Source organism: Anolis carolinensis, unplaced genomic scaffold, assembly GCF_035594765.1.
Source record: "Anolis carolinensis isolate JA03-04 unplaced genomic scaffold, rAnoCar3.1.pri scaffold_10, whole genome shotgun sequence".
NCBI lineage: Eukaryota > Metazoa > Chordata > Lepidosauria > Squamata > Dactyloidae > Anolis > Anolis carolinensis.
This window is the reverse complement of record NW_026943821.1, coordinates 25,597,622-25,624,878: the sequence shown is the minus strand read 5'-3', so window position 1 is coordinate 25,624,878 and position 27,257 is coordinate 25,597,622. Positions and strand designations below refer to the sequence as shown.

Genomic DNA, 27,257 nt, shown 5'->3' with positions numbered 1-27,257 from the left:
TAAGTCCAAAGTGGAGATAGGGACGGAGTTCATGAGAACCTTTTTAGCATGTGTTCGCTGGAGCGAGGCCAGAAATATCCCGCGCATCACAGAGTGACAGCTGCTGCTTTGGAGTGGTTTCCTCCTACCAGTGGCTTCCTGTTGATGAAATTTCACACTATGACTTTTTGCCACATAATCTGCAGGATATATATGATCCTGATACACAACAGCGGCCAGTTTTCTCACTCCTGGAGTGCTCTCTTGGGAAAATCAGGGCACGCCAAAGGTGCCCGGTTCTATGATCCTATCAGCTGCCATCGAAGCACAAATGCCTTTGCAGACAAGCTTGGAAAAAAGGGAATGTAATACATTTTGGCAGCACCCTTAGTGTACAGTAAAGCCGCCATGAATCTAATCCACTGTGGGTTCAAGCCAATTCTTTTTCTGCGAGGGCTTATATGTATTTGAAGGTTGTTTATTTCTTGGATCCAAAGAATGCGATGCAAAAGCACTGCCTTGTCAAAACCAGGCTGAGTCATTATTCTAACTGCGTTTCCAAAGCCATCGTGCGCTTCTGCAGATTGGCACCCATAATGTGCGCCAAGTGCTGTTGGTTTGATCAGGCCCTTTTTTCAGGCTTCGTTCGTCATTACAGCACTATGATTGCACTTCAGTTGCTATAGCAATATCCTTTGACATCCTGGGGATTGTAGTTTGGTGAGGAACTAAAACTCCTTGGCTGGGAATCTCAAATGCCTCTGCCTGAACTGCAAATCTATTTTCCATAGTCTCTTGCTATAAAACTTAAAGTGGAATTGGGTTGTTGTATGTTTTCCGGGCTATATGGCCATGTTCCAGAAGCATTCTCTCCTGACGTTTCATCCACATCTATGGCAGGCATCCTCAGAGGTTGCGAGGTATGGAGAAACTCAGCAAGGAAGGTTTATATATATTTGTGGAAAGTCCAGGATGAGAGAAGAACTCTTGTCAGTTGGAGGCCAGTGTGAATGTTGTAGTTAATCACCTTAATTAGCATTGAATAGCTTCATCTCCTGGCTTCTTCCTACCTGGGGGGATCCTTTGTTCAGAGTCATTAGCTGCCCCTGATTGATTTATGTCTGGAACTCCTCTGTTTTCAGAGTGTTGCTTCTTATTTACTGTTCTGATTTTAGAGTTTTTTTTAATACTGGGAGCCAGATTTTGTTCAATCATGGTTTCCTCCTTTCTGTTGAAGTTGTCCACATGCCGAATGTGGGTGGCTTTATTCTTCATCTCCAAATGGGAGGCACACTGGACTTAGTCTTGAGGCTATACCTTTTCTTTGGTACCAATTCTGGGTTGCCAGATTAGGTCGGCCTCCAAGCTAAGTTGTTGTAGTTAAGAAATCAACACTCTAATTGGCCATTGATTTGGAGCTGGTAGTAAATCTAGATGCCAATGTTTGGATCCCTAGACTTCCAGTTTGGCTTCCTGGCACCTCTACCGAGACCCAGTTTGAGTAATGGTCTTCTGGGTGACCAAATGGAGTCCAGGCAATGAGGATTTGAATCCATGCTCATGAAACCCAGTAGTGGATCATGATCAGGTCACTCTCTCTCATCCTAAGAGGAAAGCAATAGCAAGGCCATTCAGTACTAATCAAGGTGGCCAATTGCAACATTCACACTCACCTCCAACAGACAAGAGTTCTTTCTCCCACTCTGGACGTTATTCCACAGATATATAAACCTCACTTGCCTCGTTTCCAGCAGACCTCACAACCTCTAAGGATGCCTGCCCTAGATATGGGCGAAACGTCAGGAGAGAATGCTTCTGGAACATGACCATCCAGCCCGGAAAACTCACAGCAACCCCAAAAAAGTGATGTCTCCAAACTCTAGCCATACTGTATGTTCTCTAAACACAGAGAGACATACACCCCAGCACTACCTATCTGATTCATCAGTTGTGTCTCTGTGCTGGAAATATTCTTTGTGGTTTATCAGTGGGGAAATTACACCGCTTCCTCTGCGCTGAAAAGTTCCAGAATATGTCCAGTTGACAGAGTGCCGGAGACATTCCGGGCAGCAGCGTCCATGCACCGGGGAGCAAGGCTGGTAGGCCATGGCGAGAGCGGCTCCCAGGGAGTTGCGGAGAGGATGATGCGGCTCCTCTTCCGCACCAAGGCAAGTGCAACGCGGCTCTTCCGTGCATGCGCCGCACCCGTGAGACGTGGAGAGTCAGGGCCTGTGGGGTGAGAGAAGGGCCAGGGAGCCAGGTGTTCAAAGTCCGAAATACCTGGAGGGCCCAGGTTTGCCCATGCCTGCTTTATCCTTGGCAGAGGTGAACACCGTTTTCTGTCTTTGCCCAGAATGCCTTTTAGATCCTTTTAAATATGCTGCTGTTTTCTTTTTTTTATAAATCTTTTTATTGAGCTTTTATTCTTATAAAATAGCTTGAATTAACACCGAAAGAGTGAGAATATTTACCCTGTTTCCCCTAAAATAAGACATCCCCAGAAAATAAGACTTAGTAGAGGTTTTGCTGAATTACTAAATATAAGGCCTCCCCCAAAAGTAAGACCTAACAAAGTTTTTGTTTGGAAGCTTGTCCGCTGAACAGAACACCAGAGCATGCAGGATCGGTAAATGTACATACCATAAAGTGTTGTACATGGAAATAATGGTTGTAAGAAGAAATTCTTGATAGGACTCACAGTTTGTCTGGTTATGCTGGTTTGTTATGACTACTACTGTACAGTATATAATAAGTGTTCATTTTTTGTTCAACAATAAATGTGAATTCTTCTTCATAGAAAAATAAGACATCCCCTGAAAATAAGACCTAGAGCATCTTTGTGAGAAAAAATTAATATAAGACAGTCTTATTTTCAGGGAAACACGGTAGTTTTTATAGAAAGTAGGAAAATGAAGAAAAAAGAAAAAAAGAGAATGAGAGAAAAAGGCAAAGAAATAAACCATGAAAAAAACATACAGTAGAGTCTCACTTATCCAAGCTAAACGGGCCGGCAGAAGCTTGGATAAGCGAATATCTTGGATAATAAGGAGGGGTTAAGGAAAAGCCTATTAAACATCAAATTAGGTTATGATTTTACAAATTAAGCACCAAAACAAGTTTTACAACAAATTTGACAGAAAAAGTAGTTCAGTATGCAAGTTATCTTGTAATTACTGTATTTACGAATTTAGCACCAAAATATCATGATATATTGAAAACATTGACTACAAAAATGGCTTGGATAATCCAGAAACTTGGATAAGCGAGTCTTGGATAAGTGAGACTCTGCTGTATATATTACCTATTTCTACCCTTAAGAGTGCTTGATTTAAAAAAGGAAATCTATCCGTGGGGGAAAAAATCAAAACAAGAAAATACGGTCTGGAAATGGACTATAGAACTATTAAAGTTAGAAGGAAGTCCTTCTAACCCTTAATTCTTTATTATTATTATTATTATTTATTTTCTCTTCCCTTTTAGATTTTTAAAATTTTTTCCCCCACAAATATGCTGCTGTTTTCATAATTCCATCATTAATAGATGGCGTTTGAATTCATGAGTGAGCATTTTAGTGCGTTAATTGAAATGTTTTTAGTTGCCCCAAGGACATGCTTTTGAAAAGGCCAAAGTATTCTCTACAAAGGAGCATAAATATGAGCTTGCTGTGTTTTCTAAGCAGCAGTAATTCTATTTCACGTGCCTTTACCTTAATTCACATTAAGGATACATTCACTTAATTCACATACAAAGAAAAAACAATGATTTTATGTGAGTCATAAAATCATAGTTGGAAGAGACCGCATGGGATATCTAGTCCAACCCCCTGCCAGGCAAGAAAAGCACAATCAAAGCAGCCCCGAAAGATGGCCATCCAGCCTTGGTTTAAAAGTCTCCAAAAAAGGAACTTCCAGCAGACTCTGAGGCGGAGAGTTCCGCTGCTGAACGGCTCCCACAGTTATGAAGTTCTTCCTGATGTTCAGGTGGAATTTCCTTTCCTGTCATTTGAACCCATTGCTCCGAGTCCTAGTCTCCAGGGCAGCAGAAAACAAGCCTGCTCCCTCCTCCTTATGACACGATTTCACATATTTATACATGGCAATCATGTCTCCTCTCCGCCTTCTCTTCTAAACAGACTCACTTGAACATCGAGGGCGGGGAGCTCTTAATTCTCTTTATTTCCTGCAGATGCATGCAAAGGCCGAGGCCAGGATTTCTGTAAGACGTTCTGAAAAACCGCAAAACCCCGTCTTTTGAATATTTGCGTAGGAGGCACAAGAAGAGCTAGAAAGGACAGGAAAGGAAGGACTGCCCGAAACCTGGGGGTGTCACATCTTCACCTGTTTCGCTGCCATAGGCAGGGAAAAAACCCAGATTTTGCTCTGTGCTGAGTGAATTATAAAATCTCTTGAACATTATTAAGTATTTCTCCCTTACTTTAGGATATTTTTTGTTGCAAAAATGCTTTTTTTTGTGCATAAAAGCACTTGTTTTGCTATGTAGAAATTACTGTATTCACGAACTTGGTACCAAAATATCACGATGTATTGAAAACATTGACTACAAAAATGCGTTGGATAATCCAGAACGTTGGTTAAGCGAGTATTGGATAAGTGAGACTCTACTGTATTTATTATTAAGACATCCATAAAATTACATGATGCATACACTTCTGATATTATGGAGGGCCTATGCCCCGTAATACAGAATTATTGGCATATTGTTCAGACTATATAACTGGGAACGGTTTCCAGCTTTCAAATAGGGGACATTTCTTATAATAAGGGACTGTAAAAAGAACTGTTCAACAGTGGAACTCTCTGCCAAGGAAAAGCTCCTTCCTTGGAGGCTTTTAAGCAGAGGCTGGATGGCCATCTGTCGGGGGTGCTTTGGTGGTGCTTTTTCTGCAGGGCAAAAGGGGGTTAGACTGGATGGCCTTTGGGGTCTCTTCCAATTCTGTGACTCTATGAATGAGTAACCTTTATTGGCATGGGACCCTCCAGATGTGACCCACTCTATATGACACTGTGGGTATTGGCAATGTGTTGCAATGTGTACCAGAAACAACAATATGTGTATAATCACCCCTACTCACCATCTCACAACAATGTGCGCTGCACTTTTTGGTAGTTTTTAGTCCGCCTCTGTTTCAATAAGTAGCATAAACTTTTTTTCACAACGTCTTCCTGTACAATCTGTGGGTAATTTAAGCAATTTTCTGAAGAAGCTAGTTCCTCCTCCTTGTCTTAGATGCAAACAAACTTCCCGTTTTGAAAACCATCGGAAAGACTAAAAGATGTAGCAAAGTAGCAGAGGGGAAAAGTGTATATTTTGCAGAATATGTAAGCATTTGCTCCTGTGTGAACAGACCAGGCAACACCCGTGCAATGCCTTTCCCCGAGACACACGTTTTCTGATTTTTCGGGTCCTGGTGCCTCACCAAGCTTCACATCCAGAATTCCGTAGCATCAAATGTTTTTATTTATTTATCTATCATGTCATAAGCTATAATGTAGTCCAAAACATCTGGAGAGCCAAAGTTTTCCCATACCTGAGCTATCCAGTCCAACCCCAGTCTTCCTTGCAGGAATATACAATTAAAACTGACAGCCATCAATCCAATCTCTGTTTAAATCTGCCAAAGAAGGAGACTACGCTACACTCCCAGGCAATGTATTCCATTGTCAAACAACGTTTGAGGGATGTTTCAACCGAGCTGTGTTTATCTCTCTAGTCTAGTTCTTCCTAAGGCTGTGGATACTGGTACCCAAAAGCACCCAAATTCTGCAAGCTTGCTTATGAAATGTGTACAATCTACTGTTGCTCAATGGCTTCTGTTTCCAGGGTTCAAACCAGAGCTTGGAAAGTAATGTGGGCCAAGTCGCAAAACTACCTGCCATGCACTGCTGTCCTGGAGAATGAATGGCAACACTGTCCAAGGACCAGTGGTTTGAATGTTCGATGAGGACACTGAACATCTAGGGTTCTAATAATAATAATAATAATAATAATAATAATAATAATAATAATAATAATAATAATAATATGACTCTGGCAGAAACCAGTGCAGGTGGTCCCGGTGGTGATGGGCACATTGGGTGCCGTGCCAAAAGATCTCAGCCGGCATTTGGAAACAATAGACATTGACAAAATTACGATCTGCCAACTGCAAAAGGCCACCCTACTGGGATCTGCGCGCATCATCCGAAAATACATCACAGTCCTAGACACTTGGGAAGTGTTCGACTTGTGATTTTGTGATACGAAATCCAGCATATCTCTCTTGTTTGCTGTGACATAATAATAAAATAATAATAATAATAATAATAATAATATCACACAGTCCTAGACACTTGAGATGTGTTCGACTTGTGATTTTGTGATACGAAATCCAGCATATCTATCTTGTTTGCTGTGACATAAAATAATAATAATAATAATAATAATAATAATATCACACAGTCCTAGACACTTGGGAAGTGTTCGATTTGTGATTTTATGATACGAAATCCAGCATATCTATCTTGTTTGCTGTGACATAATAAAATAATAATAATAATAATAATAATAATAATAATAATAATAATAATATCACACAGTCCTAGACACTTGGGAAGTGTTCGACTTGTGATTTTGTGATACGAAATCCAGCATATCTATCTTGTTTGCTGTGTCATAATATAATAATAATAATAATAATAATAATAATAATGTCCTAGACACTTGGGAAGTGTTCGACTTGTGATTTTGTGATACGAAATCCAGCATATCTATCTTGTTTGCTGTGACATAATAAAATAATAATAATAATAATAATAATAATAATAATAATAATAATAATAATATACTTTATTTATACTCTGCTCTATCTGATGACTGCGCTTAGCTAAATGTACTATTTCCCTCAGGGAGATGGAAGCGGGTTATAAATAATGTTTTATTGTTATTATTATTTAATATTTGTTTGTGTTTGTGTGTCTCATGTGATTGTAAAGGCATTGAATGTTTGCCTATGTATGTAAATACTGCAATCCACTCTGAGTCCCCTGGGGGAGAAGGGCAGAGTATAAATAAAGTATTATTATTATTATTATTATTATTATTATTATTATTATTATTATTACTTGAAACACAACAAGGTGAGTCCACAGCAGACACTCTCCTGGCTGTTGTATTGGATCACACGTCGGACACTTCCCAAGTGTTTAGGATTGTGTGATGTATCGGCGAATAATGCGTGCAGATCCCAATAATAATAATAATAATAATAATAATAACGATCTGCCAACTGTAAAAGGCCACCCTGCTGGGATCTGCGCGCATCATCCGAAAATACATCACACAGTCCTAGATACTTGGGAAGTGTTCGACTTGTGATTTTGTGATATGAAATCCAGCATATCTATCTTGTTTGCTGTGTCATAATATAATAATAATAATAATAATAATAATAATAATAATAATAATAATAATAATAATAATAATATCTCCCTGAGGGGACTTAGAGCAGATTACAGGTACATATATATGGCAAACATTCAGTGGCATTATGCAATTTACAGAGGCTTGAAGGCACACATCTGCAACAAGAGTACGTTTAACTTTCTAAAAGTCAAACCCCATAGATACACATTACTCCTCAAATGTTACTGTTAAGACATTGAGTGCCATTTGAAGCGAAGACTTTTTAAGGCTTTAAGAAAGCAATTAAAAAGTAGTGCATTAGCAGTGTGCCACTGGCAGATAAAATAACAATTTCCCTTTGAGCAAAGAGCAATTACGCAAATTATTGATTCAGGCACAACCTTGTAAAGAGTAATGGGGATGAATTACTACTTTCCTCCTCATCCCAACCCGCTCGGAACTTCCAAGCTCTGATTTGAACCGTTTCTGGAGCAGAAGAGAGAATGGCAGAGGGACATTGAACCCCCTTCCCCACTTTTTGTTATGTCAGTAAGTACAGGAAGCTTTGCTTCAAAAAAATTGGAAATCTGAAAGATGGCAAATTATGAGGGAATTGATAATTCCTGCATATGTTGTACTTCTGACTGGCAATGTTGCCAGCCCTGCAAGTGACATTTGCTCTTCAAGTGAAAGCTTTAGGAAAGTGTGGCTTGGCTCTCCATACTCATTTTTGTTTCTTCTGCAGGCAAAACGAGAAACTGCTTGGATAGAAAAAGACTCTGTGAACACGGCAGATAAGGTAAAAAAACACAACATTGCAAGACCAGCCAATGCTCTCACCTTCCTTGCATGTCTTGAACTAATACTAGAGATGGACAATTTATTTCTGGAGATGAATTGATGTAATAATAATAATAATAATAATAGTAGTAGTAGTAGTAGTAGTAGTAGTAGTAAAGAACTGGTGGGATCACAAACCTGCAAAAGTATTGGAAAATGAGCACGCAAAGATACTGTGGGACTTCCGAATCCAGACTGACAAAGTTCTGGAACAACACACACCAGACATCACAGTTGTGGAAAAGAAAAAGGTTTGGATCATCGATGTTGCCATCCCAGGTGACAGTCGCATTGATGAAAAACAACAGGAAAAACTCAGCCGCTATCAGGACTTCAAAGACTCTGGCAGAAACCAGTGTAGGTGGTCCCGGTGGTGATGGGCACATTGGGTGCCGTGCCAAAAGATCTCAGCTGGCATTTGGAAACAATAGACATTGACAAAATCACGATCTGCCAGCTGCAAAAGGCCACCCTGCTGGGATCTGCGCGCATCATCCGAAAATACATCACACAGTCTTAGACACTTGAGAAGTGTTCGACTTGTGATTTTGTGATACGAAATCCAGCATATCTATCTTGTTTGCTGTGTCATAATGAAATAATAATAATAATAATAATAATAATAATAATAATAATAATAAGTTTATTTATACCCCGCCTCCATCTCCCCCGAAGGGGACTCGGGGCGGCTTACAGATAATATCAGATAAAAACAATAACAATATACAATACATCAATAAACAAAAAACATACACAAATTATAAAATGTTAAACATTAACCTAAGGTAAAGGTAAAGGTTTTCCCCGACAATAAGTCCAGTTGTGACCGACTCTGGGGGTTGGTGCACATCTCCATTTCTAAGCCGAAGAGCCGGCGTTGTCCGTAGACACCTCCAAGGTCATGTGGCCATAGGCATGATTGCATGGAGCACCGTTACCTATAGAAATAAAAAACCACACTTAAAAAACCACACTTGTAGCCTAAGAATGGGCCAACTTGGGCCCTCCTTCCAGGTGTTTTGGACTTCAACTCCCACCATTCCTAACAGCCTCAGGCCCTTTCCTTTCCCCCCTCAATCAATCAAATCAGGAGAGAGTTGAGCCTGTGGTTGGATGGTGTGATATTGCATTGGCTCCTTGACTCTAAATCAGAGCTCATTTGAAGACCTCCCGTGGGTGTGTGTGTGAGTGTGTGTGTTTGTTTGTTATCGATGAGTAAAGCTCTGCCACTCGTACACATCCACACACCTGCCTCAAGTGGAGCCTGTTCCAAGTTGTAAATAGATCTCTCCCTGCTAATCTGAGTTAAATGGAAAGATGTCACCATGGGTTGCTGAGAAACGTATTGAAGGTTATGCTGCGTTTTCGCTGCAGAGCTTTTTAAAATTTTCAAAGCAAGCACGGTTTTGGGACTTGAGCAGTGATTCTCAACCTTAGCTTATCCAAAGGTTTTAGACTTCAACTCCCAAAAATCCTAGCTGTTAGGGATTATGGGAACTGAAGTCTGAAACATCTGAAGGGCCAAAGGTTGGGAACCTCATTGTTTTTAACTCGATGTTTTAATACCGTGTTGTGTGTTTTGTTTTTTTTTCCGGCTGCTGTGTATATTTTATTATTGTTCTTTGATGTTTCATATTTTATTTTATCATTGTGTTGTATCTGATTTTGCTGTGAGCCGCCCCGAGTCCCCTTCGGGGGAGATGGAGGCGGGATATAAATAAACTTATTATTATTATTATTATTATTATTATTATTATTATTAGGAACCACTGGATGTGAGCATTGGACTACGACTCTGGTGTCCAGGGCTTGAGATCCATTTGGCCATGAAGCCCTTGAGCTTGGTCAAGTCACACTCAGCCTCAGAGGAAGGCAAGGGCAAACTTCTTCTGAACAAATCTGGCCAAAGAAGCCCCATGTGAGATCATCTTAGGGTGGCCATGGGTGGGAAACAACAAAGGCATGCAAAAATAAAGATGGCTTTTCCACTCTTGTGTTGTGAGCTGCAGACAAACAAGTGGGGATAATGAATACAGTAGAGTCTCACTTATCCAAGCCTCTGGATAATCCAAGCCATTTTTGTAGTCAATGTTTTCAATATATCGTGATATTTTGGTGCTAAATTCGTAAATACAGTAATTACAACATAACAGTACTGCGTATTGAACTACTTTTTCTGTCAAATGTGTTGTATAACATGAAGTTTTGGTGCTTAATTTGTAAAATCATAACCTAATTTGATGTTTAATAGGCTTTTCCTTAATACCTCCTTATTATCCAAGATATTCGCTTATCCAAGCTTCTGCCGGCCCGTTTAGCTTGGATAAGTGAGACTCTACTGTACTTCTAAGGTGTGTACATAAACGATATTTTCCCACTTGATGGGAATTGTTATGGGATCAGCACGTCTAGGTTTATATCCGTCCTGTAGAATTTACAAAACAGCCCAAGTTTTGTTTGCCTTTGAATAGCAAAAGTGAAACTGGGCCACGAAAGCTGCAAGGTGTTTGAAGTTTACTTACCACAAGTGTTTTGCTTCAAGGGAAGGCAGGAAGCTCTGTTTGCATGTTGCTGTACTTTGCGAGCGACACTTCCGTTTTGTTTGGCTTTTTTATCACCTGAGTCGGTGGATGGTCCTTTGCAATACGGAGTGTGCTCCGGCTGATGGAGCGCCTCCAGGCAACAACCACGGGCCCATAGGGAGCCCAGAAGGACCGGTCAGTTGGAGATGTGTCGCTCTGGCCGGGATAGAACGATGGATGTGGCTAGCAAGGCCAAGCTCCCTCGCATCTTTGCCTTCCTGACCCTGTGGCTACACGGGAAACGCCGCGAGGAGCCTTGCCGCCTGACGCTGCTTTCTCCAGGCAATGTCAGCAACCCGGTCAGTACTGAACAGAGAGCAAGTTTGCCTTAGCTAGGCTTGCTTTCTTCTAGCTTGTAGCCCAAGACAGTTGTGGGCGAGTGGTAGGTTTCTCCTCCTGCTCTTTGGATGGTTCTTATTCTCACCTGCACTGAAGACCTTAGCAAAATGTCCAGTGCTTCCACTGTCTGTGTGATTTATTCAAAAGGTAGGAAATGCAATTTAATTTATAATTTTTGGATTTTATTTTATTATTTTATTAAATAACATAAATAAAGGGTTGGAGCCTCCGGTGGCACAGTGTGTTAAAGCGCTGAGCTGCTGAACTTGCAGACCGAAAGGTCCCAGGTTCAAACACGGGGAGTGGAGTGAGCGCCCGCTGTCAGCTCCAGCTTCTGTCAACCTAGCAGTTCGAAAACATGCAAATGTGAGTAGATCAATAGGTATCGCTCCGGTGGGAAGGTAACGGCGTTCCATGCAGTCATGCCAATGGCCACATGACTTGGAGGTGTCTATGGACAGTGCCGGCTCTTCGGCTTAGAAATGGAGATGAGCACCAAACCCGAGAGTCAGACACGACTGGACTTAACGTCAGGGGAAACCTTTAAATAAAGGGTTGTTGTGTGTTTTCCAGGCTTTATGGCTATGTTCCAGAAGTATCCTCTCCTACCGTTTCGCCCACATCTATGGCAGGCATCCTCTGTCAGGAGAGGATACTTCTGAAACATGGCCCAGAAAACACACAACAACCCTGTGATTCTGGCCTTTGACAATACAACGTAAATAAAATATAATAAATAAATAATATTCCCTTAAATAGCATAAAAGAATAAATATAATAATTCAGTCGTGCTGAAATACAATTTTTGAGGGCTACAGTTTGCCCATGGCTGATCTAGAGGGACCAACGTTTTCTTCCATGACTCAATCTTCTCTCCTTCTGGCTTAACATTTCCCACTTTCCTAAGCCATTCCTCATCAAACATGATCTCCAGACCTTGGATCGTCTTCTCTGAACGTGTGCCAGATAGGCAAGTGGTTTGATTTCCTGTCTAAGGCAGCTCAGATGGCGTTGAATTGAGATAAGACGAATGCATAGTGGATTCTTTTCAATATCTATACGCTGCTTCGTGGATTAGATGCCAGTTTGATGAGGAGTGACAGACAAGCAGAGAGGGATCTTGTCTTCCTTATGGGATTCCCAAAGACATCTGGCGGATCAGTGTGGGAGGGAGCTTGACAGACTCGGTGCATGAACAAAGCTCCGCTTATGTTCATTTTGCTGCTTTTTCTTCATTGGTTTTGCAAGCGAAATCGGAGGAAATGTCTAAGACGCCGTGGTCACCGTGACATCTTTCAGTGAATGCAACCACTCAGGTGTCTCGGTGCAGACCATGTATGCGTCTCGATCTGAACGAGGCACATTCCAGCCCAAGCCAGATGCAAGGATTTGGCCTTTGCTCAGGCTCTTCTTTCCCTGCAGCGAGGAGGAGATGTTGGGGGGACACGGGAACGGCGCATGGAGCGGAACAGATGGCCTGGCGGGCCAGAGAGGTGGGGTGGGATGGATGTGCCAGGCGCACCAACTGTTTTAGGCAACAAATCCGGGGTGTTTGTTATGGTATGGCGGGTAATTGTGGTGGCACAAACATTCGCACTCGTTGCCACCTGCCAAGGGAAGCCGGGGAAGTCAATGGCAAAACGCACCACAGCTCCTGATCCTGTGGGAAGAGGAGGAGGAGGCGGGAGAAGGAGAGAGACGAGTGCGAGTGGGAGGCACATATGGTATTGGATGAAAACAGCACATGTTTGCAAGCCACAAAGCTGTTGACTTGAAAGCTTTCCGGCTGGCAGGAGCACGACACAGGGGTGAAATTAGAGATATCGTGGCCTCTTTAGGCTCGCACGTTTACGGTCATCCAGGCTCCAAGGGACAGAGTCCTCCTGTCCGTAAAGGATGGTGTTGGCACAGACACACAACACTCTTGTATGGATGGGGATAGAATTTTATTTATTTACAGTATTTATATTCCGCCCTTCTTTCTCACCCCGAAGGGGACTCAGGGCGGATCACATTGCACATATAAGGCAAACATTCAATGCCATCACATAGAACAGAGAAAGAGATGGAGGGAGATGGAGTCGGGATATAAATAAACTTAATATTATTATTTATTATTAAGAGACAGACGCAGGCACGAGCGGGCCTCGAACTCATGACCTCTTGGTCAGAGTGATTTGTTGCAGCTGGCTGCTAACCAGCCTGCGCCACAGCCCGGCCTAAATGTTGTTAGGAAGGGAGGCCAGAGAATCTAACAATGAAAGGAAAGACTGGGTTGCTGTGAATTTCCTGGGCTATGTAACCGTGTTCCAGAAGCATTCTCTCCTGATGTTTCGCCCACATCTATGGCAGGCATCCTCAGAGGTTGGGAGGTCTGTTGGAAACCAGGCAAGTGGGGTTTATATATCCCTGGAAGGTCCAGACTAGGATAAAGAACTCTTTTCAGCCCAAGGCAAGTGTGGATGTTGCAGCTGGCCACCTTGATTAGCGTTGAATAGCCTTGCAGCTTCAAAGCCTAGCTGATTCCTGCCTGGGGGAATCCTTTGTTGGAAAGTGTTAGCTGGTTCAGTGGGCGACCAAGGAAGGAAAGGAAGCCAACCGTATGGAAAGCACTGAGTTAGCACTGAATGGCCTTGCAGCTTCAAAGACTGCCTGGTTGGAATACTTTATTTTGAGGTGTTAGCCGGCCTTGATTGTTTCATGTTTACTTCTGTTTCTAAATCCCCATGTGATTTTTCTGGTTTAAGTTTGTAAGTTGTGCTAACACTATGTTCTTCTTTTTCGCCCCCCAGAAAGATGGCTCTGTCCAAGAATACACCATCACATACCTTGTGAAAGAAGGGTCTGAGAAGGCGGATCAATCCCACTTTGAGCTGCTTAAAGTCCTAGGACAGGGGTCTTTTGGCAAAGTGAGTCCCCTTCTTGATGGATTTATACATAACACTATAGAACACAACAGTATGGTTCAGGTTGACATGATTCTTCTCTCCAAAACGTCTTATTGCTCCTTTAATGTATGTCTTTCTATGTTTTCTTTTTCTCATTCTGGCCTCTGCACAGGTTTTCCTTGTCCGAAAAATCACCCCTCCAGATAATGGGCAACTCTATGCCATGAAGGTCCTGAAGAAAGCAACGCTGAAAGGTGAGAAAGCGCCACATGTTAGGGTCGGCATGGGCCAACTTGGGCCCTCCTTCCAGGTGTTTTGGACTTCAACTCCCACCATTCCTATCAGCCAATAAAATTACATTAATTGAAGCATCAGTAGTTCAAATGTTTTTGAATATTTACATAAAACTCTAATTTAAGATAAGATTGTCCAACTCTGATTAAATCATTATTCTCAACTTCTTCAATGTAAATGTGCTTATGTATCCTTTTAATAATAATAGAGTAAAATAATACATATAATAATAAATACAGGAAAATAATACATGTAATAACACATGTAATAGAGTAAAATAATAATAATGATAATAATAATGAGATCAGAGTGGAATAATAAATGTATTAATAATAATAAAAAAATAGAGTAAAATAAATGTAATAGTACAGTGGAGTCTGACCTATCCAAGCCTCGCTTATCCAAGCCTCTGGATAATCCAAGCCATTTTTGTAGTCAATGTTTTCAATATATCATGATATTTTGGTGCTAAACCAAAATAATACAACAGTAATTACAACATAACATTACTGCGTATTGAACTACTTTTTCTGTCAAATTTGTTGTATAACATGAAGTTTTGGTGCTTAATTTGTAAAATCATAACCTAATTTGATGTTTAATAGGCTTTTCCTTAATCCCTCCTTATTATCCAAGATATTCGCTTATCCAAGCTTCTGCCGGCCCGTTTAGCTTGGATAAGTGAGACTCTACTGTAATACCAATAAGAATAGAGAGAAGTAATAAATGTAACATATATTATTGAGTATAAGCTGACCCAAATATAAGCCAACCAGGACCCTCACCTGAGTATAAGATGAGAGGGGCTTTTTTAGTCTTAAAAAAGAGCTGAAAAACTAGGCTTATACTCGAGTATATACAGTAAGTATATGGCTTCTTTCCTCCTCCTCCTCCTTATGTTCTGCTGTATTCTTTGTTGACAGTCCGAGACCGTGTCAGGACAAAAATGGAAAGGGACATTCTGGTGGAAGTCAACCACCCGTTCATTGTGAAACTCCATTACGGTGAGTGTCAACATTAATTTCCCTTCGATCATGTGCTGAATTGCTCAAGGTTGTAGCCAGGCGATCTCTTTGGTTAAGCAGCTGTGCATGCATACATCTGAAAAACAATGTTTATTACTGTTCTCAAGGAATTGTTTTAAACACTGAGGGCCCAGGCAGACCTAGAAAACATCTAGAGAGGACATTGTCAGATGTGGATAAATAAAACCGTGCATATTGATCCCACAGACATGGGGGACATACGGTACATTGAATAGAGAAGGGAATAGGCTAGTTTCCAGGAATACCTTCTAAATGTCACTTAGGTAGAAAGGAAGCCTGACTCCTGTTCTGTTCATTGCATTTCAGCCTTCCAGACAGAAGGGAAATTGTACCTTATCCTTGATTTCCTCAGAGGAGGAGACCTCTTCATGCGCCTTTCCAAAGAAGTGAGTATATATTACCCTATGGTAGTTAATATGCAACAGATTAGGCATTCAATATAAATTTTCCATATTTATTTTGAAGCCAGAGTCAGTCCGATTCCAGTACTCCAGCTCCTATTCTGCGCCCTGGTTACAAAGAGAAATAAATGCTTAGCAACCTCTCCTTTCCCTTTGTAGTCACTCCTCTGTATAAGCTTTCATTGTTATCACCCTGGTACAATGGGTTGAAACCCTTGTGCCGGCTGGACTGCTGACCTGAAGGTTGGGTTGCTGACCTGAAGGTTGCCGGTTCAAATCCGCGAGATGGGGTGAGCTCCCGGCCGTCAGCTCAAGCTTGCAGGGACATGAGAGAAGCCTCCCACAGGATGGTAACACATCCGGGCATCCCTTGGGCAATTCTCTCACACCAGAAGCGACCTGCGGCATGTTCTCAAGTTGCTTCTGACATGATTAAAAAAAATGTCATGAGAGAATGCTTCTGGAAAATAATAATAATAAAACTTTATTTATACCCCGCCACCATCTCCCCACAGGGACTCGGGGCGGCTCACATGGGGCAAGGCCCAACCAGCATAATTTACAAAAACAACAGCATAAATACATTGCACAAAAAATAAAACACAGTAAGACAATAAAACTGGAGTCAATACAGCGGTAGTAATATCCATCAACCACCAAGTATAATTCAGTTGACTTCATTGGTGGGAAACTCACAGCAACCCAAACAAGAGTCATTTCTCCCATCCTGGACCAGAAATATAAACCCCACTTGCCTAGTTTCCAATAGACCTCACAACCTCTGAGGATGCCTGCCATAGATGTGGGCGAAACATCAGGAGAGAATGCTTCCGGAACATAGCAAGACAGCCTGGAAAACTCCCAGCAACCCATCATATTACTCTGTTCCAAGATGCTTTCCCCCCCATATAAACATCTCCAAAAACGAGGTGTGTCTTAGAATTGCAGGTGTGTGAGTGTGTGTGTTTATATCATGTTGGTGGCACTGAAATGAGAGTGTGCCTTACCATTGTTGGTCTCTTAGAGTGGAAGATACATGGGGGGACACAGTCCTTAGCTAATTGAGATCTGCCTTGCGTGACCTCTTCCGTTTTCTATTCTCGGTTAATCTTAGGTCATGTTCACTGAAGAGGATGTGAAGTTCTACCTTGCAGAGCTGGCGCTGGGCCTCGGCCATTTGCACCGCCTGGGAATTGTCTACAGGGACCTTAAACCAGAGAAGTACGCAGAACCCAAACGTTTTCACTGTTTGTTTAGGACTATTTTCCACAAACTCCACCAGTGTTCACATTTGTGCACATTGAATATTCGTGCCAAGTTTGGTCCAGATCCATCCTTGTTTGAGTCCACAGTGCTCTCTCGATGTAGGTGAACTATAAGTCCCGAATTCAAGGTCAATGCCCACCAAACCCTTCCAGTATTTCCTGTTGGTCATGGGAGTTCTTTTGTACCAAGTTTGGTTCAATTCCATCGTTGGTGGAAAAGAGCATTCTGAACTCCACCAACGATGGAATTGAACCAAACTTGGTACAAAAGAACTCCCATGATTGTAGGTGAACTATAAATCCCCAGAAACTACAACTCCCAATGACAAAATCAACCCTCCCAACCCCATCAATATTCAAATTTGGACGTATTGGGTATTTGTACCAAATTTGGTCCAGTGAATGATAATACATCCTGCATATCAGATATTTACATTACGATTCATAACAGTCGCAAAATTACAGTTATGAAGTAGCAACAAAAATAATATTATGGTTGGGGTCACCACAACATGAGGAAGTGTATTAAGGAGACCCGGCATTAGGATTGGTTGAGAACCACTGATATATATTATTTCTGCACCTTGTTTATGTTCTGTCTCTCTTTTCTTGATAGTATTCTCTTGGACGACGAAGGACATATCAAGCTCACAGGTACAATGTTTCTTACTGATTGTGACTGTTTATTTGAAAACGATGTCTTTTTGACTCTATTGAGTAGAGAAGCTCTGATATTATTATTATTACATTTATTATTTTACTCTATTATTACATGTATTATTTTCCTGCATTTATTATTATTATTAATACATTTATTATTTCACTCTGATCTTATTATTTTTACATTTATTATTTTACTCTATTATTAAATGTATTATTTTCCTGTAATTATTATTATTATTATTATTATTATTATTATTATTATTACATTTATTATTTCACTCTGATCTTATTATTATTACATGTATGATTTTCCTGTATTTATTATTATTAGTAATACATTTATTATTTCACTTTTGATCTCATTATTATTATTATTACATTTATTATTTTACTCTATTTATTATTACATGTATTATTTTCCTGCATTTATTATTATTATTAATACATTTATTTCACTCTGATCTTATTATTATTATTATTACATTTATTATTTTACTCTATTTATTATTACATGTATTATTTTCCTGTATTTATTATTATTATTAATACATTTATTATTTCACTCTGATTTTATTATTATTATTACATTTTTATTTTACTCTATTTATTATTATATGTATTATTTTCCTGTATTTATTATTATTATTAACACATTTATTATTTCACGCTGATCTTATTATTATTATTATTGCATTTATTATTTTACTCTATTATTACATGTATTATTTTCCTGTATTTATTATTATTATTACATGTATTATTTTACTCTATTATTATTAAAAGGATACATAAGCACATTTACATTGAAGAAGATGAGAATAATGATTTGATCAGAGTTGGACAGTCTTATCTTAAATTTGAGCTTGATGTAAATATTCAAAAACATTGAACCTACTGATGTCTCAATTAATGTAATTGTATTGGTATCTATTTTTATTTCTGAAATTTACCATTCTCGGCTTATACTTGAGTCAATGTTTTCCCAGTTTTTTGTGGTAAAATTAGGTGCCTTGGCTTATATTCGGGTCAGCTTATACTCGAGTATATACGGTAATTTGAAAACGATGTATTTTTGACTATTGAGTAGAGAAGGTTATTGAAAATTGTTTATTTTTATTACTGTTGAGTAGATAAAGTGATTGACTATTGACTCGTCTCTCTTTTTGATCCCCTTCGCTCCCTTTTTCCACCTGCCTTCCCTTATTGCTCTCCAATGCCTTTGCCCTTCTGTAGACTTTGGTTTGAGCAAAGAAGCCATCGACCACGAGAAGAAGGCCTACTCCTTCTGCGGGACCGTGGAGTACATGGCCCCGGAAGTGGTGAATCGCCAGGGCCATACTCAGAGCGCCGATTGGTGGTCCTATGGGGTGTTAATGGTAGGTCCCAATAAATCAACAACACTTTTCTTCTGCCAAGAAGACATTGTTGTTAGAAAGCCAGATAGATGTTGAACCAAACATGGGCAAAGTTGGGCCGTCCAGGTGTTTTGGACTCCAACTCCCACCATTCCTAACAGCCTACTACAGCTCCCAGAAGCCCCCAGCCTGCGAATGCAGGCTGGGGGCTTCTGGGAGCTGTAGTAGGCTGTTAGGAATGGTGGGAGTTGGAGTCCAAAACACCTGGACGGCCCAACTTTGCCCATGCCTGCGTTAACCAACGACGTATTGAGACAAACTCATGAAGATAGGGAAGTTCTAAAATGCCTCCAACAAAACAGCCTCAGAATTGCTATCGCAGCCCCCAAAACAATCCATTGAGGGACCTCAACAAATCATGCCCATCGATTAAATTAAAAATATTTGTAAAAGGTTAACTCTGGCTGCTGTAATGGAAGTCATAAAGATTGTTTACTGAATCAGTGCTGCCATCTTGTGGCGGTTCCTACTTAATATCCATCTGGCTTTCTCAAAACAAAATGGGGTAAAAACAAGAAGGCAATCGGGACCAGCTAACACCTCCTAACAAAGGATTCCCCCTGGCAGGAAGCAGCCAGGCTTAGAAGCTGAAATCTGTGGCACTTTATCTATGTTCGTGCACTTTGCTAATCTATCATTACAACCTCGCTGTTTTTAATGCTACGTTTTTAGTAAGTGTGTTTCATTTTTTTGGTCAATGTTTAAATATTATAACTGGTGCATGTTATTGTTTATTGATGTATTGTACATTGTTATTGTTTTGTATCTGATATTTCTGTGAGCCGCCCCGAGTCCCCTCCGGGGAGATGGTGGCGGGATACAAATAAACGTATTATTTTTATTATTTTATTATCACACAGCAAACAAGATAGATATGCTGGATTTCATATCACAAAATCACAAGTCGAACACTTCCCAAGTTATTATTATTATTATTATTATTATATAGTTCATGTAATTTTACTAATAATATTGCACTATAGTGGTATAGTAAGATATAGTGATATATACTGCTTATATTGTGCTATGCTAACAATATTATATATTATAAACTGGAATAATATAATATAATCATAATATACTATTATAATTGTATATTATATATTACATGTATTAGTAATAATATTGCAGTATAGTGGTATAGTGCGATATAGTAATATATAATGCTTATATTGTGCTATGCTAACAATATTATATATTATAAACTGGAATAATATAATATAATAGGTTGTTGTTGTTGTTGTTATAATGTAATACAATATAATAATAATAATAATCTATTATAATTGTATATTATATATTACATGTATTAGTAATAATATTGCACTATAGTGGTATGGTGCGATATAGTAATATATAATGCTTATATTGTGCTATGCTAACAATATTATATATTATAAACTGGAATAATATAATTTGTTGTTGTTGTTATAATGTAATACAATATAATAATAATAATACACTATTATAATTGTATATTATAAATTGCTACAAACACACATATTACAATACAGTTGCATAAAAGAGACATATCTATAAAATGCACATTAATCACACAGGACGGAGACCAAAACGCAGGACATTATAATTGTTTATTATATATTACATGTAATATTACTAATAATATTGCAGTATAGTGGTATAGTGCGATATAGTAATATATAATGCTTATATTGTGCTATGCTAACAATATTAAATATTATAAACTGGAATAATATAATATAATTGGTTGTTGTTGTTGTTATAATGTAATACAATATAATATTAATAATAATAATAATAATAATAATAATAATAATAATAATACACTATTATAATTGTATATTATAAATTGCTACAAACACACATATTATAATGTAGTTCCATAAAAGAGACATACCTATAAAATGCACACAGGAATTGCTAGAAACACACATATTACAATGCAGTTCCATAAAAGAGACATACCTATAAAATGCACATTAATCACACAGAACGGAGACCAAAACGCAGGGCGTGGGTTTGAAAATGTTTTGCGTTACATTGTTATATGTTTCATTCTAAATAGAAAAAATATATATACAAGAATTTTAAATAAAATCATCAATTATCTCCAGGCCATCCTATACATTTGACATTTTTGCTTGCCGTTCTTTGCAGTTTGAGATGTTGACGGGGGCCCTGCCATTCCAAGGGAAGGACCGGAAAGAGACCATGACGCTCATCCTCAAGTAAGATTTGGGAGACATAAACAAAGAAAGCAAGGTCCTGCATGGACCAGGCATGGGCAAGCTTGGGCCCTCCGGGTGTTTTGGACTTCAACTCCCACCATTCCTGGCCTCAGGCCCCTTCCTTTTCCCCCTCAGCCGCTTAAGCGGCTGAGGGGGAAAAGGAAGGGGCCTGAGGCCAGGAATGGTGGGAGTTGAAGTCCAAAACACCCGGAGGGCCCAAGCTTGCCCATGCCTGGTATAGACTCATATATAAGCTGGAGGTGCCACCGCTCCTTTGCTTCTTTCTCCATGACTCATGGTGAGTTGCATAACATACCTATGCATGTATGTGTGCCTTTGCCTTTTCTGCAGAGCGAAGCTGGGCATGCCCCAATTCCTGAGCGCTGAAGCACAGAGTCTCCTGCGATCCCTTTTCAAGAGGAACCCAGCCAACCGGTTAGGTAAGGCGCCCTTGTTTGCATTGCGCCCAGGCACATCCGCAGCATAAAACAGCAGCTCATTGTCTCGGATAAACCAGAACGTCAGATAAGTGGAGGTCGGAGAAACAGGACTCTACCGTAGCTTCAAGTGCCATAAAACACACTTACTGTGATTTATTATTTTTGCATATTGTACAATGTATTTATACAGTTGTTTTTGTAAATTATGCTGGTCGGGCCTTGCCCCATGTGAGCCGCCCCGAGTCCCTGTGGGGAGATGGTGGCGGGGTATAAATAAAGTTTTATTATTATTACAGTAGAGAGACTACAAAAATGGCTTGGATAATCCAGAAACTTGGATAAGCGAGGCTTGGATAAGTGGGACTCTACTGTATTATTATTACAGTAGAGTCTCACGTATCCAAGCTAAACAGGCCGGCAGAAGCTTAACATCGAAAGAGTGAGGACATTTAGTTTTTATAGAAAGTAGGAAAATGAAGGAAAAAGAAGAGAGTGAGAGAAAAGGGCAAAGAAATAAACCATGGGGAAACAAATAGAAATATATATACAGTAGAGTCTCACTTATCCAAGCTAAACGGGCCAGCCCTGAGTCCCCATGGGGAGATGGTGGCGGGGTATAAATAAAGTTATTATTATTATTATTACAGTAGAGTCTCACTTATCCAAGCTAAACGGGCCGGCAGAAGCTTGGATAAGCGAATATCTTGGATAATAAGGAGGGATTAAGGGAAAGCCTATTAAGCATCAAATTAGGTTATGATTTCACAAATTAAGCACCAAAACATCATGTTTTACAACAAATTTGACAGAAAAAGCAGTTCAATACGCAGTATTGTTATGTTGTAATTACTGTATTTACGAATTTAGCACCAAAACATCACAATATATTGAAAACATTGACTACAAATATTTATTATTTATTTCTTTATTTATTTACAACATTTATACCCCGCCCTTCTCACCTGAGGGGACTCAGGGCGGCTTACAAAAATTGGCAAAATTTAATGTCCAAAATGCAATCCTAAAAACAAAACAATATAAATAGATCCATTAATAACATTGTTAAAACACATTATAAACACCTTAAAAACGTATATATAATCAATTCCAAAATGGCTTGGGTAAGCGAGGCTTGGATAAGTGAGTCTCTACTGTATTATTATTATTATTATTTTATTTAATTCCAACATTTGTATCCCGCCCTTCTCACCCGAAGGGACTCAGGATGGCTTACAACAATGGCAACAATTCAATGCCCACACAAAAACAATATCAAACAATACATAAAATTAATTAAGACTATTAAATACAATATATTAATTTAAAACATTTGATCAGCTCCGTTCGTCCAGAAAGCCTTGTACTGTATCCATAGGTCTATCCGTGCCGTCTTTATCATCTATTCCTTGAAAGCCTGGGCACATAGCCATGTTTTTAGGGCTCTTCTGAAGTCCAAAAGGGTAGGGACTTGTCAAATATCTTTGGGGAGGGTGTTCCACGTAATATTATTATTATTATTAAAAGATGCTTGTTGCCATTGAGCTTTGTTTTTTTGCTGTTAGGAAGCATCTGGTGGATTGACTATCCCCTTTGTCTGCAACGCTTCCTTCGCACGTAGTAGATTCCTCGCGTTTGGTATTCCATCAGGCATTGCCCACACACTTTCTTGCAACCATAGGAACTAAGAATTGCGCTTCTGTACTAAATGAAGCTGAGCTTCTCGAGCTTATGCTGAATCTCAGCAGCCCTGTTTATAAAACTTTGCTTGTGTGCGTGTGTTTCTTTCATTTGGTTGTAACTCTGAGCACGTTGACCTTTCCCTGCGCTGCACAAGGGTCTGTGTAGAACAGTTGAAAACGATGTTTTTAATCTTCCAGGGTCTGGTTCGGACGGTGTGGAGGAAATCAAGCGACACCCTTTTTATTCCACCATTGACTGGAATGTGAGTATTGGCCTTTTCCTACCACTTAAAATGTTCAATGAGCATCTAGCAACCTTCTCAAACCTGCTTCTTCTGCTGTGTTGGATTACAACTCCAGAAAACCCCATCCATCCCCTTGTGCTTTTGGTGTACAAAGGCAGAAGGGGGTTGGACTAAATGGCCCAAGGGATCTCTTTCAATCCTTATTATTATTATTATTATTATTATTATTATTATTATTATTATTAACACAAAGATAAAGTATAACACAGCTAATCAGATATATATGCTGGATTTCATATCACAGAATCGTATGTTGAACACTTCCCAAGTGTTTAGGTCTATGTGATATATTATTTTATTATGACACAGCAAACAAGATAGATATGCTGGATTTCATATCACAAAATCACAAGTCAAACATACATGTATTTTCGGATGATGCACGCAGATCCCAGCAGGGTGGCCTTTTTATTATTATTATTATTATTAACAACAACATTGAGGCTGGGTAGCCATCTGTCAGGGGTGCTTTGCTTGTGCTTTTGGTGCACAAAGGCAGAAGGGGGTTGGATTAAATGGCCCAAGGGGTCTCTTCCAATCCTCTTTATTATTATTATTATTATTATTATTATTATTATTGACACAAACACAAAGTATAACACAGCTAATGAGATATATATGCTGGATTTCATATCACAGAATCATATGTTGAACACTTTCCAAGCGTTTAGGTTTATGTGATGTATTATTATTATTATTATTATTATTATTATTATTATTATTATTATTATTATTAACAACATTGAGTCTGGGTAGCCATCTGTCAGGGGTGCTTTGCTTGTGCTTTTGGTGCACAAAGGTAGAAGGGGGTTGAACTAAATGGCCCAAGGGATCTCTTCCAACCCGCTTCATTATTTTTATTATGATTATCATTAACATTAAGGCTGTATTTGTTCCCATTTGGGTTTTGTTTTTTTTACTTCAAAATAAGAGATGTGCAGTGTGCATAGGAATTTGTTTATAGGTTTTTTTTTCAACTATAGTCTGGCCCTCCAACGGTCTGAGGGACCGTGAACTGGCCCCGCTTAAAAAGTTTGGAGACCCCTGCTCTTTGGGTGCATCTACACTGTAGAATTAGTGCAGTTTGACATCACTCAATGCTATGGAAACATGGAGGTTATAGTTCGGTGAGACACCAGTAGCATTTGGCAGAGAAAGCTAAATACCTTCTGAAACTACAACTTTGTCTCTGTATTTCAGGAGCTTTTTCCTTGTAAGATGGGTTCACTTATCCCTTCTTTCTGCCTCCTTTTCCACTTTGCAGAAGCTCTTTCGTAGAGAAATCAAGCCGCCTTTCAAGCCTGCCGTGGGTCGTCCTGATGATACTTTTTACTTTGACAAAGAGTTTACCTCCCGCACACCAAAAGGTTGGCACTGTTCTTTACTGTGTTGACAAAGGCTTTCATGGCCAGAATCACTGAGTTGCGGTGAGCTTTCTGGGCTGTATGGCCATGTTCCAGGAGCATTCTCTCTATGATTCTATGGTGTTTTGCCCACATCTATGGCAGGCATCCTCAGAGGTTGTGAGGCCTGTTGGAAACCAGGCAAGTGGGGTTAATATATCCGTGGAAGGTCCAGAGTGGGATAAAGAACTCTTGTCTGCCCGAGGCAAGTGTGGATGTTGCAATTGGCCACCTTGATTAGCGTTGAATAGCCTTGCAGCTTCAAAGCCTTGTCTTCACTCCCCCGTTCCAGATTCACCTGGGATCCCACCAAGCGCAGGGGCCCATCAGCTCTTCCGTGGCTTCAGTTTTGTGGCTTCTGGCACAATAGAGGATGAGAAGGCCAAATCCCCAACAGTGCCTTTACATTCTGCCGTCCAGGTAAGAAGACACGTGAGGAATGCCTGGCAGCATCACAAAAGCTCAGCTCTTCCTCCTTGTAGTCTGATGCTCACTCAGTTCCCTATATTTTGTTTTTATTCCCTGACTTTAGCAACTCCATGGCAAGAACCTACAGTTCAGTGACGGTTACGTTGTGAAGGAGGCCATCGGTGTTGGTTCCTACTCCGTGTGCAAGCGCTGCGTCCACAAGGCAACGAACACAGAATACGCCGTGAAGGTGAGGGCCGTTCTCCTTGGCTCTACCCATAAATCGTCACACTTCGTTAAAAGGGGTTAACGAGGAGCCAGGAACATTGGGCAGTTAGGAAAATGCCACCTTTTATTGTGGAATCCCAGTGAGATTTTATTTGATTTCGCCCCTGTCTTTCTTCATAAAACAGTGGAATATGCTGCCTTCTTTTGTAGAAGGGCAGGAAAGTTACTAAAAATGACAAATTTCATTTATCTATAGTATTTATTTATTTATTATTTACAGTGTTTATATTCCGCCCTTTTCATCCCGAAAGGGCGGATCACAGAATATACATATGCGGCAAACATGCGGCCAATTATAACACTGACAAGGCAGACAACCGATAGAGGTATACATAGGCTTTCCCGTCTTTCGGCATCTTTGGAGGCTGCACTCGGGTGCTGTCGCTCCATCTCCTTGCCGAAGAGCTTTCTTTGCTTGTAAACTTCCTCTTTTTTTCTGATCGAAACACCAAGTCTAAATACCTCCCTGCTTTAATGCGTTTCCTATTTATCTACTCACATTTGTTTCCAAACTGCTAGGTAGGCAATAGCTGGGCTAAAGGTCAGGAGCTCACCCTGACCCGGGCTTCGAACTCTCAACCTTCCGATTGGCGAGATTTTTTGCAGCTTGGTGATAAACCTGCTGTGCTAAAATCCAACGCTTTGTATAGGAGGCCTTTTGGTATCGGCTGAGACATGGTTCCAAGACACATACACTTTCCCTGTGGATACCAAAATCCATGGATTTTAAAGACTTATTGTATGCAATGCTTTAGTGAAATGGTGTTGCTTACTTAGGTCAAAATGGCAAAATCCGGCTTTGATTTTGGGATTTTCTAAAAATATGTTCAAGCCTTGAATGGTGAAATGTGTGGATGTAGAATCTGTGGATACAAAGAGCCAGTTGTATAATGGCCAGCAGGGTAGAAGTGTTAATGCTATTGCAGTAATAACAACAGAGTCTAACGGTTCCTTAATGGTTAAGCAAGTTTTGTTTGGCATAAGATTTCATAGACAACACCTTGAATACAATAAAGCAGTGCCAGTCTTTTCCCCTTCTTTTTATTTCTCTTTGCACTGTTGGACCCCCAGCCTGAGCAGATGCCACATAGTAATGGAGGCTGAGAGGTCCCTGTTTTCAAATCAGGCCTTGATTCAATAGCCTCAGGCTAGTTCTTGATCTTCCAGCCTCAGTCCTTATAGGTAGTAAGGGAATAATGCTGAACTAACCTGGTCGGACTGCTGAAAAATTACTGAACTGACCCACATGCAGTGTTTACGACCCTCAAATGCTAAATTGATGTTCTTATATAGTAATAATAAGCAATATATGTCATGCAGGTGATCGACAAAAGTAAGAGAGATCCCTCAGAGGAGATTGAAATACTGCTACGATACGGACAGCACCCAAATATCATCACGCTGAAGGATG

At 40.0% G+C, this 27,257-nt stretch overlaps 1 protein-coding gene across 3 annotated transcripts in view; it reads left to right on the top strand.

The window, feature by feature from the left end:
- Positions 1-27,257, top strand: part of rps6ka1 (ribosomal protein S6 kinase A1) — a 66,877-nt gene that overhangs the window by 29,806 nt on the left and 9,814 nt on the right. The window contains exons 3-17 of one of the 3 annotated variants that reach the window (XM_062962143.1): positions 8,126-8,179; positions 13,934-14,050; positions 14,202-14,283; positions 15,247-15,327; positions 15,676-15,755; positions 16,885-16,991; positions 17,652-17,689; positions 18,932-19,074; positions 21,253-21,323; positions 21,675-21,763; positions 23,641-23,705; positions 25,012-25,114; positions 25,443-25,570; positions 25,683-25,808; positions 27,167-27,256. In XM_062962143.1, coding sequence (XP_062818213.1) covers positions 8,126-8,179; positions 13,934-14,050; positions 14,202-14,283; positions 15,247-15,327; positions 15,676-15,755; positions 16,885-16,991; positions 17,652-17,689; positions 18,932-19,074; positions 21,253-21,323; positions 21,675-21,763; positions 23,641-23,705; positions 25,012-25,114; positions 25,443-25,570; positions 25,683-25,808; positions 27,167-27,256 — 1,374 coding nt within the window. Of the gene's footprint in view, positions 1-8,125; positions 8,180-10,784; positions 11,102-13,933; positions 14,051-14,201; positions 14,284-15,246; positions 15,328-15,675; positions 15,756-16,884; positions 16,992-17,651; positions 17,690-18,931; positions 19,075-21,252; positions 21,324-21,674; positions 21,764-23,640; positions 23,706-25,011; positions 25,115-25,442; positions 25,571-25,682; positions 25,809-27,166; position 27,257 lie in introns of those variants that run through there. The other 2 variants (XM_062962144.1, XM_062962145.1) reach the window with 2 other exon arrangements.